Source organism: Mus caroli, unplaced genomic scaffold (genome assembly GCF_978045245.1).
Source record: "Mus caroli unplaced genomic scaffold, Mus_caroli_1 scaffold_13, whole genome shotgun sequence".
Lineage (NCBI taxonomy): Eukaryota > Metazoa > Chordata > Mammalia > Rodentia > Muridae > Mus > Mus caroli.
In genome coordinates this window covers 19,075,902-19,091,789 of record NW_028227268.1, presented here as the reverse complement: position 1 = coordinate 19,091,789, position 15,888 = coordinate 19,075,902, and the positions used below count along the sequence as shown (strand labels likewise).

The window sequence follows — 15,888 nt, the reverse complement described above, 5'->3', positions numbered from 1 at the left end:
AAACCCAGAATACAGCGCGTACTTCCCCTGTCCAATAGGAGCCCTCCATGTAGCGGGGCGCGGAGTCCGGCTCTCGCAACCCAAGATGGCGGATGAGAGTGAGACAGCAGTGAAGCTGCCGGCACCTTCGTTGCCACTGATGATGGAAGGGAATGGAAACGGCCATGAGCACTGCAGCGATTGCGAGAACGAGGAGGACAACAGCCACAACAGGAGGTAACGAGATCATCGTAGCCCAATTCCTGTCCGGTCTCCCACAAGCTGGGTATCTGGGGTGCGGGGAAGTCACCGGGAGCTTAGTCTAACCCCACCCCCATGTTCTTATTGGCTAAGCCATTGAGATCCTGCCTAGCGATTGGTTTTTGTCTTTGTCATTTACCAGGATGGGTGCTCAGATATTAAGGGTCGGAGACATGCAATACTTTTATTATATAAAAGTTCTGTGTAGTGTGCCACTCCCTTGCTTTAGGCACGATGGGGGAAAAGAACATTTTGAACGGTGGGTTTCAGTAGTACAACGCAGAGCAATCTAGATGCTGCAGTTCAGAAGGAACGTTACTTATAAAGGCGTATGAGAAACGTGACTAGCCATAAACTAATAATAAAACATTTCGTTGTAGTTCACGCTTAATGAGGAAATTCACTAGGCTATACAAGCCATGCATATAATTATGTTGTAAAATATAACTGCCAGACAAGTCCGAAATATAAACACACTATGATCCTATGCTATTAGTGATGTGATGTTTTAATTTATTCAGTGTCTATTGCCTCAAATAATCGGTGGAGAGTCAATTTCATTGTACCTTCACTTTGTTAATTTAGTGAAGGGCCTCAAAGCTTCAATAAACTGATGTTGCTTCTTGGAGAACATGTGGTATTTGTGGGGTACTACTGCACGTCTTGTACTTTAGGGTCTCCCTGGGGTTTTTGTTATGTTTTGCCTTTTTAGACAGGTTCTACTGTGTAGCTATGACTGGCTTGGGACATACAATGTAGAACAGATGGACTCCAAACTTGGGGTGATGTTCTTGTCTCTCGGGTATAGTAGGGATTATTACTGTTACAGGTCACTGTGTAGGTCAGGGTCTTATAAGTAATGTCTGTCTTTTGTTACTAGAGAAGAAGAAATGGGCCAGATATTTGAGAATTTGTATTTGTCTTTGTTTTTTCAATCAGTACATCTGTAAGCCAGTCACAGAAAATGATGTATTTAAGTTCATATTATTTTCCTGCTGCTCTAACACCCCCCACCCAATCTGTATGTATGTATATATGCATATGTATATTTTTTTGTGTAGAGACTTGTGGGTGTGTGGTTGAGTGTCTGGTTGTTTTTTGTTGTTGTTGGGTTTTGGGTTTTTTTGTTTGTTTGTTTTGTTTTTTTGATTTTTCGAGACAGGGTTTCTCTGTGTAGCCCTGGCTGTACTGGAACTCACTCTGTAGATAGACCAGGCTGGCTTGGAACTCAGAGATCCACCTGACTCTGCCTCCCAAGTGCTGGGATTAAAGGCGTGCGCCACCACTGCCTGGCGGTAGTTTGGTTTTTATAGCCAACTTGCCATTAGCTGTAGCCAGCAGCTCTTAGCTTCCCCCTAACCCCAGTTAAAGTTGAGATGAAGATAGAAGTTTGTAACCTTTGGCTACACTCTATTTATTCTTCTGTCTTAAAGATGGCTGCGCAAAGGATTAAATGGTCAGTAATCTGACCGTGGTGAGTTTTAGGCTTAAAAAAGGATCCAGCCTCTTGTTCTCTTACCAGCATGGGGGAAAAAAATCACAAGAATGTGGCAGAGAAGAAAGCTTGCCAGCTTTGATTTCATGACTGTTCTGTGGTTGTAATTCACAGCAGATCCAGTGTAACAGCCTCGTTTAAGACAGCTATTCCCAAGAAAGGAAGAGCTGAGGAGGAGGAAGTAGGCGCTGGAGGAACACAGGACAGGCCTCTTGAGGGAGAAATCTCTCAGATGAGAGGGCTGAGTGTGAAAGTCCCTTCAGAAGTGGAAGTCCAACTTTTTCTTTGTTCATTCTATAATTGCTCTAATTTTCTCTGTGAAGATGTTCCCCTAACTGGTGTCAGTATTTTTATTTTATTTTTTAAATAGGTTTGTACGCTGAAAAACCGCAGTTTACAAAACTTTGCCAAGACTTGAGATCTAGTTTGGCCATAGAGCACGTTCTCACCATGTTGCAGGCCCTGGTGTTCAGTCACAAGCATGAAAACCAGGAAAATCCTGTTTGCCAGAAAGTTCTTTGCTTTAGTTGTGGTACCACAGAGTGGTAGCTCCCTTTCCCCAAAATCTTTAGGAGTGACCAGAGGGGGGCGGGGGGGGGGGAGGGTGTTTTATTACAGGATATGGTTTGAGTAAGCAAATTATATTAGTATGCCAAATCGAGGGGTCCGTGAAAATGAAGTAGTTTGCAGGTGGCACGTGACAAATGAAGGACCTGGTCAGGAGGTCCTTCTGAGGCACAGAACCAGCATTTTCCTTGAACTATCAAAGCAGAGTAAGTGTTTTTGGAAGGAGACAGCATCACCCTTGGGAAAGTATGAACTTTGGAGTCATTCATACCTACTGTGAGCAAGGTGTGGTGGTGCAATACACCACCCCCCCACCCCACCCCAACCCCACCCCAACCCCACCCCAACCCCACCCCACGGTTTCTCTGTGTAACCCAGGCTGCCCTGGAACTTACTCTGTAGATCAGGCTGGCCTCACCAAGATCCACCTGCGTCTGCCTCCCAGGTGCTGGAATTGTAGGTGTGTTCTACCTATAATTGCACCAATTGGTGCAATCCCTTGATCCCAGTGCTCCAGAGGCAAAGACAAGTGGATTTCTGAGAGTTCAGGACTAGCCTGGTCTATGCAGCAGTCCAGTCAGGACTATATAGTGAGAGTCCATCTACAAAGACAAAATGAAACCTTTTATTTTAAAACCTGGTTAAGGTACGCAGTAGTTGTGATCTTGGGAAAGTTTCTTTCTCCACGGTTGCTTCTGAGGGTAGAGAGGAAAGAGCATTTCGGATGGAGTTCTCCTTCCCTGTTCTTTCTTCATGTCTTCCCCTAACTTCCCCCAGCTTGCCTTCTGTTAATTTTACAAACTCCATTCTTGTAGCTTTATTATAGTAACAAATAATACGTCTTGATAACTTACTGAGTGTGTCTAGGTCTCCATCTCATGGACTATTAAATGAGAAGAAGGATGGTGTCCTGTAGCTGCCTAGTGCATAGTAGGTGTTAGTGAGTGAAGGCAAATCTTAAAGTGCCTGGCCTGAGGTTAGTGCAGGGTCTCTGTAGCCCAGGCAGCCCTCACACTCATTTTGTATTGAGAACAATCTTGAATTTCTAGTTCTCCTGTTTTCTCTTCTTTAGTTCTAAGATCCTGGGCACATTTCCAGTCTTAGCTTTTTTTTTTTTTTTAGGTATTTTCCTCAATTACATTTCCAGTGCTATCCAAAAAGTCCCCAATACACTCCCCCCCCAGTCCCCCACCCACCCACCCCCACCCCTTGGCCCTGGCATTTTCCTGTACTGGGACATATAAAGTTGGCAAGACCAGTGGGCCTCTCTTTCCAGTGATGGCTGACTAGGCCATATTTTGATACATATGCAGCTAGAGTCAAGAGCTCTGGGGTACTGGTTAGTTCATAATAATGTTCCACCTATGGGGTTGCAGTTCCCTTTAGCTCCTTGGGTACTTTCTCTAGCTCCTCCATTGGGGGCCCTGTGATCCATCCAATAGCTGACTGTGAGCATCCACTTCTGTGTTTGCTAGGCCCCGTTTTTTTTTTTTTTTTTATACATACTTTCGACAATAAATCGTGTGTGTGTGTGTGTGTGTGTGTGTGTGTTGGGGGCTGAGTACTCTCCTTCCTTCTTGTTAATGCAGTCTTCTTCCATTGTTTCTGCCTCGCTGTGCGTGCTAGGCTAACTGCTCTCAAGCTTCTGGGTGCTTCTCCTCTCTACCCTGGGTGTCCTCCCAGGAGCACTGAGATTGCAGGTGTGCCGCCACCTGCTGCCTTTCTGCACGGCTCCTGTGGACAGATCTCAGGTTGTCAGTCAGGCTTGCTCACCTTTAGCAGATTTTCTTACCTACATTGCTGAGATACAGAAACCAGCCTCCCTCCGGTTTATTACGGAAGCCTCTTTTATTTTTGAACTGTTTCTTGCTTGTATCCTTTCTTTCTTTCTTTCTTTCTTTCTTTCTTTCTTTCTTCCTTTCAGTCTTTAATTTTAGCTTAAAATTTTTTGATTATGTGTATGTGCATGTGAATGCGTGCGCAGATAACTGAGGGAGGTAGAAAAGGGCTTCAGTTCCCTGAACCTAAACTTATACATGGTTGTGAACACTCAGCAACCTCTGGGCCATCTCTCCACCCAGCCCCCTAAATTATTGCATTTAAAATTTTTATTTGTTTTGCATATGGGGATGTGTGTGTATGTGGGTGCACATGTGCTACATGCATGTGCGGGGGATGAGAGACAACTGTGTCATTTGGTCACCATGTGAGTTTCAGGGGTGGCACTCAGGCTCTCAGGCTCTGGAGCAGGTGCCTTTTCCCACAGTGACGTTTGCCATCCTCTTCTGCTTTTGAAATGGTATCTTAGGGGTTTTCCTCATGTCCTGATCAAAAGGTACTACTGTAACCTATGAAGACTCTTCGGAAAAAGTGCTGGTGTATATTGTAGAATGTGTTTGTAATCCCAGTGTTGAGGAGGCTGAGGCCAGAGGATTGCCAGGAGTTTGAGGGCCGTCAAAGCTACAGGGTGAGACCATTTCAAAACAAGGTACATAACTAAACAGAGGGAAGCCAGTAGATTTCACTTGGAGAAGGCATTCTAGCTGACTTCCTGTTGCTTGGATAAAGGTTTATGTTGCGGTCCACTGTTGAGGGGAAGTCAGGACAGGAACCTGAGGAGGAGCTCTGCTTGGGGGCTCACCCCTTCACTTGTGCTTAGCCAGTGCCGCTCCACTGTCTTCACACTTGTGTGTGTGTGTGTTTTTGCTGTCTGTGTGCTGCTGTCTGTGGAAGCCCGAAGAAGACAGCCATTCCCCTGGAGTTACAGATGGTTGTGAGTCACCATCTGGATGCTGAGAACCAGACTTGGTTTCTCTAGAAGAGCCACCAGGGCTTTTTCAAAAGACAGACAGGCTCTTACCACGCAGCTCTGGCTGGCCTGCAACTTGTACTGGGCTCGCCTTGAACTCACAAGAGCTCCCTGCTTCTCACCCAAGGGCAGGGATTACAGGCATGGGGCACCATGCCCAGCACTAATTGCTAGGCCATTTCTCTGGGCTCTTAGGGGTTTTTTTGTTTGTTTGTTTGTTTGTTTGTTTGTTTTTGTTTTGTTTGTTTTTGTTTTGTTTTTTGTTTTTTTTTTTTTTTTTGGTTTTTTGAGACAGGATTTCTCTGTGTAGCCCTGGCTGTCCTGGAGCTTGCTCTGTGGACCAAGCTACCCTCAAACTCACAGAGTTCTACCAGTCTCTGCCTCCCAGAGATTAGAAGTGTGCCCCAACACACTCCCCAGCTAGTTTTATTTCTTTCTCTCTTTCTTTTTTTTTTTTTTTGTTTTTTGTTTTTTGTTTGTTTTGTTTTGTTTTTCAAGACAGGGTTTCTCTATGTAGCCCTGGCTGTCCTGGAACTCACTCTGTAGACCAGGCTGGCCTCGAACTCAGAAATCCGCCTGCCTCTGCCTCCCTAGTTTTCTTTCTCATGTAACCTTCTGCCTAGGGATGGTGCTGCCCACAGTGGGCTGGGCCCTCCCGTATCAGCCCTCAGAACAGGTCCTAAAGCCAATGTGATCTAGACAGTGCCTCACTGCAGCCTCTCTCAGAGGACTCGAGGCTGGGTCAGGGTGACAGTTGCTTACAGCTAGGACAGAAGGTAAACTCTGGCGAGCTCTCCTTACTTGCTTGTTCTCCCTTTGGTCTCCCTCAGCGGTTCGTTGTTGGCTTCTTGCTGCATGGAGCACTTGGGAAGGTCCTTCAGGCACTTGCTCCATCTCTCTTCAGCTTTTGGTGTTTCAAAACTAGATCAAAGCAGAAATGAAGAGAACTCTCATCACTGCTATCAAATAAGTATTCTAATTATGTTTCCTAATTAAATGTCAGTTTAAAAAGAAACTAATCAAGAGCTGCTTCAAAGAGAAGAAAGTGGAGAGCAAAAGAAAAGCCAATGAAGCCTATTTCAGGGCGACGGCTGCCCATGGCAGGCTGGTTCTGCTGATCTCCACACTGTTGAACTAATAGGCTCACTCACTCGCTCCAAAATTTGTCAGCTTTGCCAGACTGCCAGTTAACCCTTTCTCTCCGGAGCTCAGAGATTAGGGGGTATAGGGAGATACTTCTATAGCTTTTTCCTCTCAATTTTTTAAAAACCTGAAATTTTTTCTTTATTATTTTTGTTTTTTGTTTTTTTCTGAGACAGGGTTTCTCTGTGTAGCCCTGGCTATCTTGGAACTCACTTTGTAGACCAGGCTGGCCTCAAACTCAGAAACTGCCTGCTTCTGCCTTCCAGGTGCTGGGGATCAAAGGCGTGCGCCACCACTGCCTGGCAAAATGCGAAATCTTTATTTAAAAACAAACTTATTGCATTTACTTATTGTGTGTATATTGTGTGAATGTCTTGTGTCTGCATAGCAAGTTTGTGGGAGTCAGAAGAACCATGTGGGTTTGGGGGATCAAACTCAGGTGATCAGACTTGGCCACAAGCACCCCTGTCCACCTTATCTTATCTGCACATCCATTCTTTTTTGGTTTTTTGAGACAGGGTTTCTCTGTATAGCCCTGGCTGTCCTGGAACTCACTCTATAGACCAGGCTGGCCTCGAACTCAGAAATCCGCCTGCCTCTGCCTCCCGAGTGCTGGGATTAAAGGCGTGTGCCACCATGCCCGGCTGTTTGTTTTTTATTTTGTTTTGTTGAGACTGTCTCAGTTTGTATCCACGGTTGCCTTCAGACTTGTGGTCCTCCTGCCTTAGCCTCCCAAGGGCTAGAAGTACAGGCATGAGCCACAGTCCCTGCTTCAGCAAGCTCTTCTCTGAAAGCCTTTTTTCTGATTCCAGGAGGAGGTGTCCTTCCTTAAAGCACAGGAAACACACTGTTCTCTGCAGTCAGCACTTAAGACTAACACCCAGAATGCCTTGCGGGGGTGGGGTGGGGGGCAGTCCTGGCTTTACAGTGTGTCTAGTGCTGCTGGTTGAGGAGCAGCTGGCGGGTGACTGAGGTTACTGTGTGCTAACAAGCTCTCACCTCACTCAGGAAGACCAGTTCTGATTTTGTCGTGAGCCTCCACCTCATGCTCTTGACACGAGAGGATGAATTTAGGGCTGTATTTTCCTCTGTATCCTGGCTCCTTGTTGTTGGTGATGATGGTGGTGAGCTGATGTTCAGACCCAGATCCTTCCACGTGATAGGGACAACCACTAGGCAGGATTCCCAGCTCCTGCATCCTGTAGCAGCAGGAATCCTCTTTGGATCTCTTCAACAACCTGTGTGTTTTCTCGGACTAGGGAGTTAGGTAGCAGTGGAGCTGGCCAGCCTTTTAAACTCATTAACAGGCCTGGATCACCTTCAGTGGACATGAGCTGAGGACTGAATAGCATTTAGTCTGAGCTTTGACTTGCTGTGCCCCAATGCTCCAGACAAGCTGTTGAATTTCCCTGCCTATCCTCATTTCAGTTTTATTTTCCCTTAGCCCTGCTGGTCCAGCTTTTATTCCGTTTTATCATAGTCTTTTTGAGTTCTTAAAAACAGCTCTCCATGACAGGAACCTGCTAAACATCTGCAGCATCAAAGGTGGCAGTAAAAGTGGCCCTCTGCAGTTCCTGCCTTCTTAGAGCCTCCTAGTGCCTCTGGGACCAGAGTAGTGTAGGATTCTCAATGAAGTTCTTGTTTTGGTTTTTTTTTTAATTGTATTTTTTAAATGTGTGTAGTTGTGAACATACAGGTGTACCACAGTTACACATGTGTATCTCAGAGGACATCTTAAAGGAAGTCAGTTCTCTGCATTGCACCATGTGGATCCTGGGTTCAAACTCAGGTCCTCAGGGTTGGCGGTGGGTATTTTACCTGCTGAGCCATCTGTGCTCCACACTCCCAATCTAACTACTTGGTGGGAATATGTAGAGTTTAGGGTATGATGCCCAGTAATCCAGCAGCCACCACAGTACAGAGAATAGGCTGCTGATACTGACTCCTGCCACCTGGCTTCCTCCTGAGCATCCTTGTAAATATCCTTCTGTTTCTCATCTCTGTCGCAGCCCTAAGGGTAACTTCATTTGCAAAGGGTTCTCCAGCTCCAGGGGATCCAGCTCCTTCTGGTCTTCAAGGTCACCAGCACACACAAGTATAAACATACACACTTACACTTAAAGTTAATAAAGACAGTTGTGGCCGGGCGTGGTGGTGCACGCCTTTAATCCCAGCACTCCGGAGGCAGAGGCAGAGAGGCAGGTGGATTTCTGAGTTCCAGGCCAGCCTGGTCTACAAAGTGAGTTCCAGGACAGCCATGGCTATACAGAGAAACCCTGTCTCAAAAAACCAAAAAAAAAAAAAAAAAAAAAAAAAAAGACAGTTGTGGTCCCATAGGCCTTTAATGTCAGTACTTGGGAGGCATAGGCAGGCAGATCTGTGAGGCCAGCCTGCTTTACAGAGTTCTAGGACAGCCAGGGCCATTTAGTGAAATCCCGTGTCCCCTTCCACAACCCCCTCCTCTCCCCCCCCCCCCAAAAAAAAAAAAAAGAAAAAAGAAAAGAAAGCCACATGCCCAGGTATACACAAGAAGCGGCTGGCATGAGAGAATCTTGAGTTCAAGGTTCTCCATGATGGGTTCCCGTTGCAAACAAAGCAAAAGAAGGAAACTGGTCACCAAATGTTGCAGATTTTGCCTTCTGAACTTTGTACTCATAAACCTGCAGTCTGTGTTGCAGATGGCACCATTTGGACAGCCAGTGGCACTCTCCTCTGCTTTGACTTCAGGGAACAGATGACCTAAGGAGGGCAGTGGCCAGGAAGTAGGTTGAAATCTCAACCGAGACCCAGAGGAGCACAGCACTCTCCGACTCTCTCAGAATGTTGGCCCAGCTGTCTGCAAACAGCACTGGAGATGCTTCACTGACCTCTTTTGGGCTGTAGCTTTTCTGAGCTTTATTTTAGTCCATTGTGCCTAGAAAGCATCAGGCAAGCATAAAATTGTTGAACTGCTGTGTGCAGTGTAATGGGAGGGGTTGTGAAGAGCAGCTGTGTGATGTGGCCTCCACACTCTGAACATTTTTAAAATCATTGGGAAGCAAAGAAAGAAACCCATCATTTTATGTAAATAATTATATGTATATAATGTTTTAGAAGATTATAATTTTAGAGCAGATGTCAGTGAGAGTTGGAGGAGTCAGAGATGGCTTTCAGAATGAACCATGGCTCATCCTCCGCACAGCACAGACTGACCCGGAACTCTCCGTCTTCCTGCCTGAGCATCCTAGTACTGACCTGATAGGCATGAGCCACCATGCCTGCCTCTCAGTACATCTGACACCTGCTCTGTCACACTAAAGCTTCATTCTTGGGCCTGGTGTGAGAAGATAGTCAAATAATGTGGTTTCCTGGATATGTCCTATAGGACAGTAGTTCTCAACCTGTGAGTCAGGACTCCCCTGGTGTCACATATCCCCTGCATATCAGATTTACATTATAATTCATAACAGTGGCAAAATTACAGTTGTGAAGTAGTAATGAAATAAAGTTATGGGTTGGGGGTGACCACAACATGAGGAAGTACATTAAAGGGTCGCAGCGTTAGGAAGGTTGAGAACCACTGGTAAGACTAACATGAGGGAAAAAGGGCCCCATGTCTTTAGAGAGTGGCTTGTTCCTGGTGACTGGCTAGTTGGTGAGCAGGTTGCTTCATGTAAGCAGCAGGCAGATTGCTGTGCGATCCTTCCCGAGGCTGGAGGTTCAGTACCCTCTCCCCCATAATAAAAGATTTGAGTTCTCGGGCCCACATCTGAGTGTTTTGGTCCTGTGAGAGGGAGAGGAGGCCTGTGTTACGGCTTGTCATGTTGTCAGGAAGTTCTGTGCTCCTTCTGCTCATCTGTCAGCTCGCCCTTCCCTCCCACCCACACACACCCGGCCCCGGGTCTATTTTAGAAGCACGGAGGGAGGCTCATTTTCTATCTTCTCCTGCTCTGATTTTGTACAAGAGCATCCATAGATTTCTTGTGTGTTTGAATTTAAAATCTAGGGCCTTTATTTTAAAATGCCATTTCTGTGGAGTGGAGTGGCATATGCCTTTAAATCCAGCATTAGGAAAGCACAGACAGGCGGGTCTCTGTGAGTTCAAGACTGGGCTGGTCTATGCATGGATACCTGGACAGCCAGGGGCTAAACAGAGAGACCCTGTTGTTGTTTTGTTTTATAGACATTTCTAGTTGAGTGTGGTAGTTCATACTTTATAATCCTAGTATTCCAGTGGCTGAAGCAGGAGAATTGCCATGAGTTCACAGTCAGCCTGGGCTACAGTGTAAGACGCTGTCTGACACATGCCACCGTCTGTGTAGTTCAGAGGACAACAGTGTGGAGCTGGTTCTCCTCCCTCCCACCGTCACCTGGATCTCCGCTTGAATTCAGTGTGCCAGGCTCGCACTCCAGGGACTTTTCCCTTGCTAAGCCATCGCAGCATCTCTGAAGATGACATTTCCTAATGGCTTTTCTTCTGCCCTGGATCTGTCATTCTTCCAATTCATCGCGCATGCGCGGTCTCTGTATGTAGCCCCTGGCTATCCTGAATCTTCCTGCTTCTGCCTCCCAAGTGCTAAGAATAAAGTAAGGCACCCAGCCTTACTTAAGTTGATCAATTTTGCTGCTCCTCTGCAGAGGACTTGGGTTCGGTTCCCAGCACCTACATGTTGATTCAAACTACATAAAACTCCAGTTCCAGGGTATCTGACACCCTCTTCTGGCCTCCAATGGCACCAGGCACATAGGGTGCACAGACACATGCAGATAAAACACTCATCCATATAGAATAAATAAACCTTTAAACAGGTCTAGACTGGGCCTTTCTGCATGAACACCCATCTCAGTTTCCATAGCAGGTGCTTCCTGCCTCCCAAGGACAGATTCCATCTCATTCTCTGCTTTGTGTTTTGGACCAAAAGGACCAAGTTAAACTTTGGTTTGCTGTAACAAGTGCGTGCTTCTGGTCTGTCTCAGGCTTGTATTTATGAGAGATTTCTTTTTCAGTTTATTAAATTCTGACGTGCCCTAGAATATTCAACCAAGACCTGGGCCTAAATCTCCTGGGTTCATGCAGTCTTGTCTCATCCTTCCAAGTACTAGAGGGTTTCCAATACCTCTCGAGGCCGCATTCTCAAAGTCTCTGATCTTGGTAGCTTATGAGTAAGTTATTATAATTGCCTTGAATAGTACTAGACTCCTTGGTGTCTCTTCAGATTCACTTGTCTCCCTTTTGGGGGATGTTGTCAGTAAGATCATGATGACGCCGTGTGTTCTCATAGTTGTGGCTTAGTACCTCAGTAGAATGAATTATAAAATGAAAACATAAAGCCAGATGTGGCGGGGCGTGTCTTCGGTCCTAGCACTTGGAAGGTAGAGGTGGGAGGATCTCTTTGAATTGAAGGCCAGCCTGGCCTACATAGAGCGACTGTCTCAAAACAAAACAAATTCTACCATCAAAACCAGAACAAGAGTATATCCAGTTTGTGGTCTTTCCACAGAAATGAGGCTCAGGGTGTGACAGCGCGAGTGGCCTTTCTTCTGAAGAGCCCCGGGAGGGTAGTAAATGTCCCATTGGTAACTAACATGCATTCCTTTATTTATTTTTATTTTATTTTATTTATGTGTGTGCACTGCCTATGTCTTCAGACACACGAGAAGAGGGCAACAGATCCCATTACAGATGGTTGTGAGCCACCCTGTGGTTGCTGGGAATTGAACTCAGGACCTCTGGGAGAGCAGTCAGTGCTCTTAACACTGAGCCATCTCTCCAGCCCATGCCTTGCTTTTTATACCTGTTAATACTGTTACCTGTTAATGTCCCATTGGGGACTAACATGAGTTGCTTTTTGTACCTGTTCATTTGTGGGGTTTTTATTTTTTTTTAGCTATATTGATTTATTATGTGTAAGTACACCGTAGCTGTCTTCAAACACTCCGGAAGAGGGTGCCAGATCTTGTTGTTAAGGTTGGTTGTGAGCCACCATGTGGTTGCTGGGATTTGAACTCAGGACCTCTGGAAGAACAGTTGGTGCTCTTAACCACTGAGCCATCTCTCTAGCCCCCTTATTCGTGGTTTTGAGACATGGTCTTGTAGTGTAGTCCTGGCTGGCCTGGGACTATCTCTGTAGACCAGGGCAGCCTTGAACTTGTGGCAGTAATCCTGCATTTGTTTCCCAAAGATGAGATAGCACACCTGGATGCATCATTTCTTTCTTTTTCTTTTTTTTTTTTTTTTTTTTTGGTTTTTTTGAGACAGGGTTTCTCTGTATAGCCATGGCTGTCCTGGAACTCACTTTGTAGACCAGGCTGGCCTCGAACTCAGAAATCCACCTGCCTCTGCCTCCCTAGTGCTGGGATTAAAGGGGTGCGCCACCACGCCCGGCTTACCTTTTGATTCTTTTTCCACAGAATTAAGTAAGAAATAGTGGTATGGTAACTCCTACACAGGACCCTGATAGTTTGTTCTATAAACTGATGTGAATGAAACACGTTAACTGTATTTCACATACCTTTTCAATACTACACATAATTCTGAGACTGAAATACTACACATATCTCTGAGCTGAGACCTGAGTTGTAACGGACTCTGCATGGGACTCTTTGCTCGTGAGCTACTGCAGCGAGGCAGGTCTCTGACTCAGGAGTGACTGTGCCTCCTAGTCTTTGCTGTGGCCTTGGAGGATCCACTGAGCATCTGGTCTTAAGAGCTTTGCCTTTTCCACCTCTGAATGTCCTCAGCCCCCCTCTGCATTGTGCCGTCTGTGTCTCATTAATAGAGCTCTCATTAGGTGCATTTGTGTCCAGACTCGACAGCCATATGCTCGACTCAGATAGAGAACTGCCAACCTTACGATGGCTCCCTGCCTTCAGCATCCCGAAGTCAGTCCCCTAAGTGTTGGGGGAGTAAGGGGAGATAGAGCTGAAGAGATGGTGGGATATGTCTGCCAGATCCATCTCCACCCTCTTTTCCTGGAACGCACTAGGGAAGCGTTCTGCCCTGCGCTACAGCCTCAGCCCAAGAAATGGAAGTGTGTGATAACAAATCACTTTCTCTGTATATATGTACACTCACTACCACAGATAGCACTTGATCAATTGCTATAAGGTGGCATTAATGCTCAGATAACCGCAAAGGACTTTGAAACCCTGAGCTACTTTTTTTTTTTTTTTTTTTTTAAAAAAACAGTGTCCTATACTGTAGCTCAGGCTAGCCTAGAACTCTTCTGGACTGGCCTGGGACTCGGGAGCCACCGTGCCTATTTATTTATTTATTTATTTATTTAAAGAATGTGTCTTACAATGTTAGTCCTAGCTGGCCTGGAACTTGCTATGTAGACAAGGCTAACCTTGAACTGAACTCAGAGACCTGCCTGCTTTTTGCCTCTGCCTCCTGCATGCTGAGATTAAAAATGTACACCACCATGTCCCTTTTACATTGTCCCCACCCCAGCCTCCCATGTGCTCTCACAGCAAGGACGTGATCCCATGCTGGTCTCATTTTGACATTTTAACTTAGCTGGGAAAATGTCTTGCCATGACTTACTGAGGAAAAGCAGCCTAAGGCCATCCCTTCCTGCTTCCATGCACACAGAAGTGTCATCTGTCTGTGGCAGAAGTGACCGTGTGAGACTGTTGTGGTTGAATTTTCCGGAGATTACTAGTTCTGGGTTTGCCCTGAGTGACTGCTCAGGCTTGCTACCTGATGTGTAATTCAGGCCCTTGTCTTTCGTGACTGTTTTGGGCATGGGCTGCAGAAATGTCAAGCTATCCTCTTCTTCCTCATGGTCTCTTTTCCTTCCATACTCTCTGCTGCTTTATGCCTAGTTGGACAATCTGAATAAAAGTAGTACCCTTGGAGAAGTTAGGACAGAGGGTTCCCAAAAGACTGCTGCTGCCTTTTGGCTGTCCTTTTCAATTCAAGGCCCTGGGGACGTGGTAGTCCCAGCACAGCGTTGAGAGATACCATGGTCTTCAGTGCAGCTAAAGCTCTAAAATAAGTCCATACCCCCTCACCTCCCAAAAAAGGTATTCTCTAGCTCCCAGAAGGCTGAGGCAGGAGGACTGCTATAATTTCAAGGCCGGCCCAAGACACATACTAGGTACCAAGCCAGAAATCCTATCTTAGAAAAAAGAAGAAGAAAGGACTGGATTGTGGCCCAGGTGGTAGAATGCTTGCTTTGCTGGCAGGAAGCCCCATAGGTTTGCGCCCCATAAACCAGGTGGGTAGAGCGTCTGTAATCTCAGCATTCTTCAGGTGAAGCAGGAGGATCAGAGTTCAAAGTCATTGCTGGAGGTTAGCCTTGGTTGCTTGAGACTGACTCTGTCTCAATGAATGAATGAATGGATCGATGGCTGGCTGGATGAATGCAAGAACAGAAAAGGCCCTTTGAATAAATAGGACATGCCTTGCACATGTCTCCTCATGTGCAAGAGGAGCTGAGGGGTGGGAGTGGAGAAGGGACCTGTGCTTGCTCCTGTCCTCCAAACGCCCCCTGTGGGAGCTGGATTCTCTAGTCAGCTTCTGAAGCAGCCAACAGGCTTGATTAAGGAAGGTCTGCTTTACACAAAAGCCTTTTGTCAGTGTGGTTTAAAGCATTTGATTTTTTGTTTGTTTGGTTTAGAACCTCCATCCGTGTTTACTTTGTCTTACAGTGGCTTGAGTCCAGCCAATGACACTGGAGCCAAAAAGAAGAAAAAGAAACAAAAGAAGAAGAGAGAGAAAGGCAGCGACTTGGAATCCACCCAGGACCAGCCCGTGAAGGTAACCAGGAGGCGGTTTTCTTAGGACTGAGGAGTTGCGAGGTATATGTGAAGAACAGCTTGAGTGGCTCATCTCCACTCTTATTATTTAAAGATGGAAGCCACCCGGTGCTGTCTGTCTTCTGTGCCTTAGACTTTGGTGATGAAGCTGTGCTCAGTACCTTAAAGAGGCCCGCAGGTTAGACCCGACTCCCCAGCACAGTACCCTCAGTTGCAGGTACATGTGGCATGTGTAAGTGCAGGGTCCCATGGAGTAGGAATGTGACAGTCCCCACTTCATGGAGCAGTGGCTCTTGGTCTTCTGGATCGTAAGTCTCTTGCAGCCAGGCCGATGACCAGAACTCAATACCCTGGACTCACATGGTGGGGTCCTACACACACACAGGAGATAATAGTTAGAAAGGCATTACAGTGGTTCTCAAGCTGTGGCAAGCTAGGTATCCTGCATATCATAAATTTATATTACAATTCATAACTGTAACAAAATTAGTTACGAAGTAGTAATGAGATGATTTTATGCTTGGGGTAATGGTTACCACAACATGAGAGTCTGTCTGCATTAAAGGGTCACAGCATTAGGAAAGTAGAGAACCACTCCACTACATCACAGCAGTACAGTCAAAGAAGAGCAAACCAGTCAAAATACTCATCAGTTAACTGGTCAGGGGCTAGGTCGAGACACTGGCGCACATGCACAGTACATTGGCAGCACAGTATGGCAGCAGTTTTATCTTCCTACCTAACAGGACTAAGACACTGGGAGTGCTGGGCTAAGGATCTAGCCTGGAGCCCCCTGCACACTACTGTTCTCTGTGTTGAGCTACGCCCCTGGGCTCCTCTAATGGATAGGTTTGAGGCTTATTTTGTGTCTCACTGTCTCACGTGTAGCCCT

The 15,888-nt window shown here is 46.2% G+C and overlaps 1 protein-coding gene across 2 annotated transcripts in view; it reads left to right on the top strand.

Moving 5' to 3' along the window:
- The first annotated feature begins 10 nt into the window (after positions 1 to 10).
- Nmt1 (N-myristoyltransferase 1) overlaps positions 11 to 15,888 on the top strand; it is a 39,924-nt gene continuing 24,046 nt past the window's right edge. Inside the window, exons 1-2 of one of the 2 annotated variants that reach the window (XR_015044942.1) lie at positions 11 to 216; positions 14,889 to 14,997. Coding sequence is in view for 1 of the 2 variants with exons in the window: in XM_085829524.1 (XP_085685650.1) it covers positions 86 to 216; positions 14,889 to 14,997 (240 nt within the window). In the remaining variant the exon portion in view is untranslated. The remainder of the gene's footprint in view (positions 217 to 14,888; positions 14,998 to 15,888) is intronic. The other variant, XM_085829524.1, reaches the window with a different exon arrangement.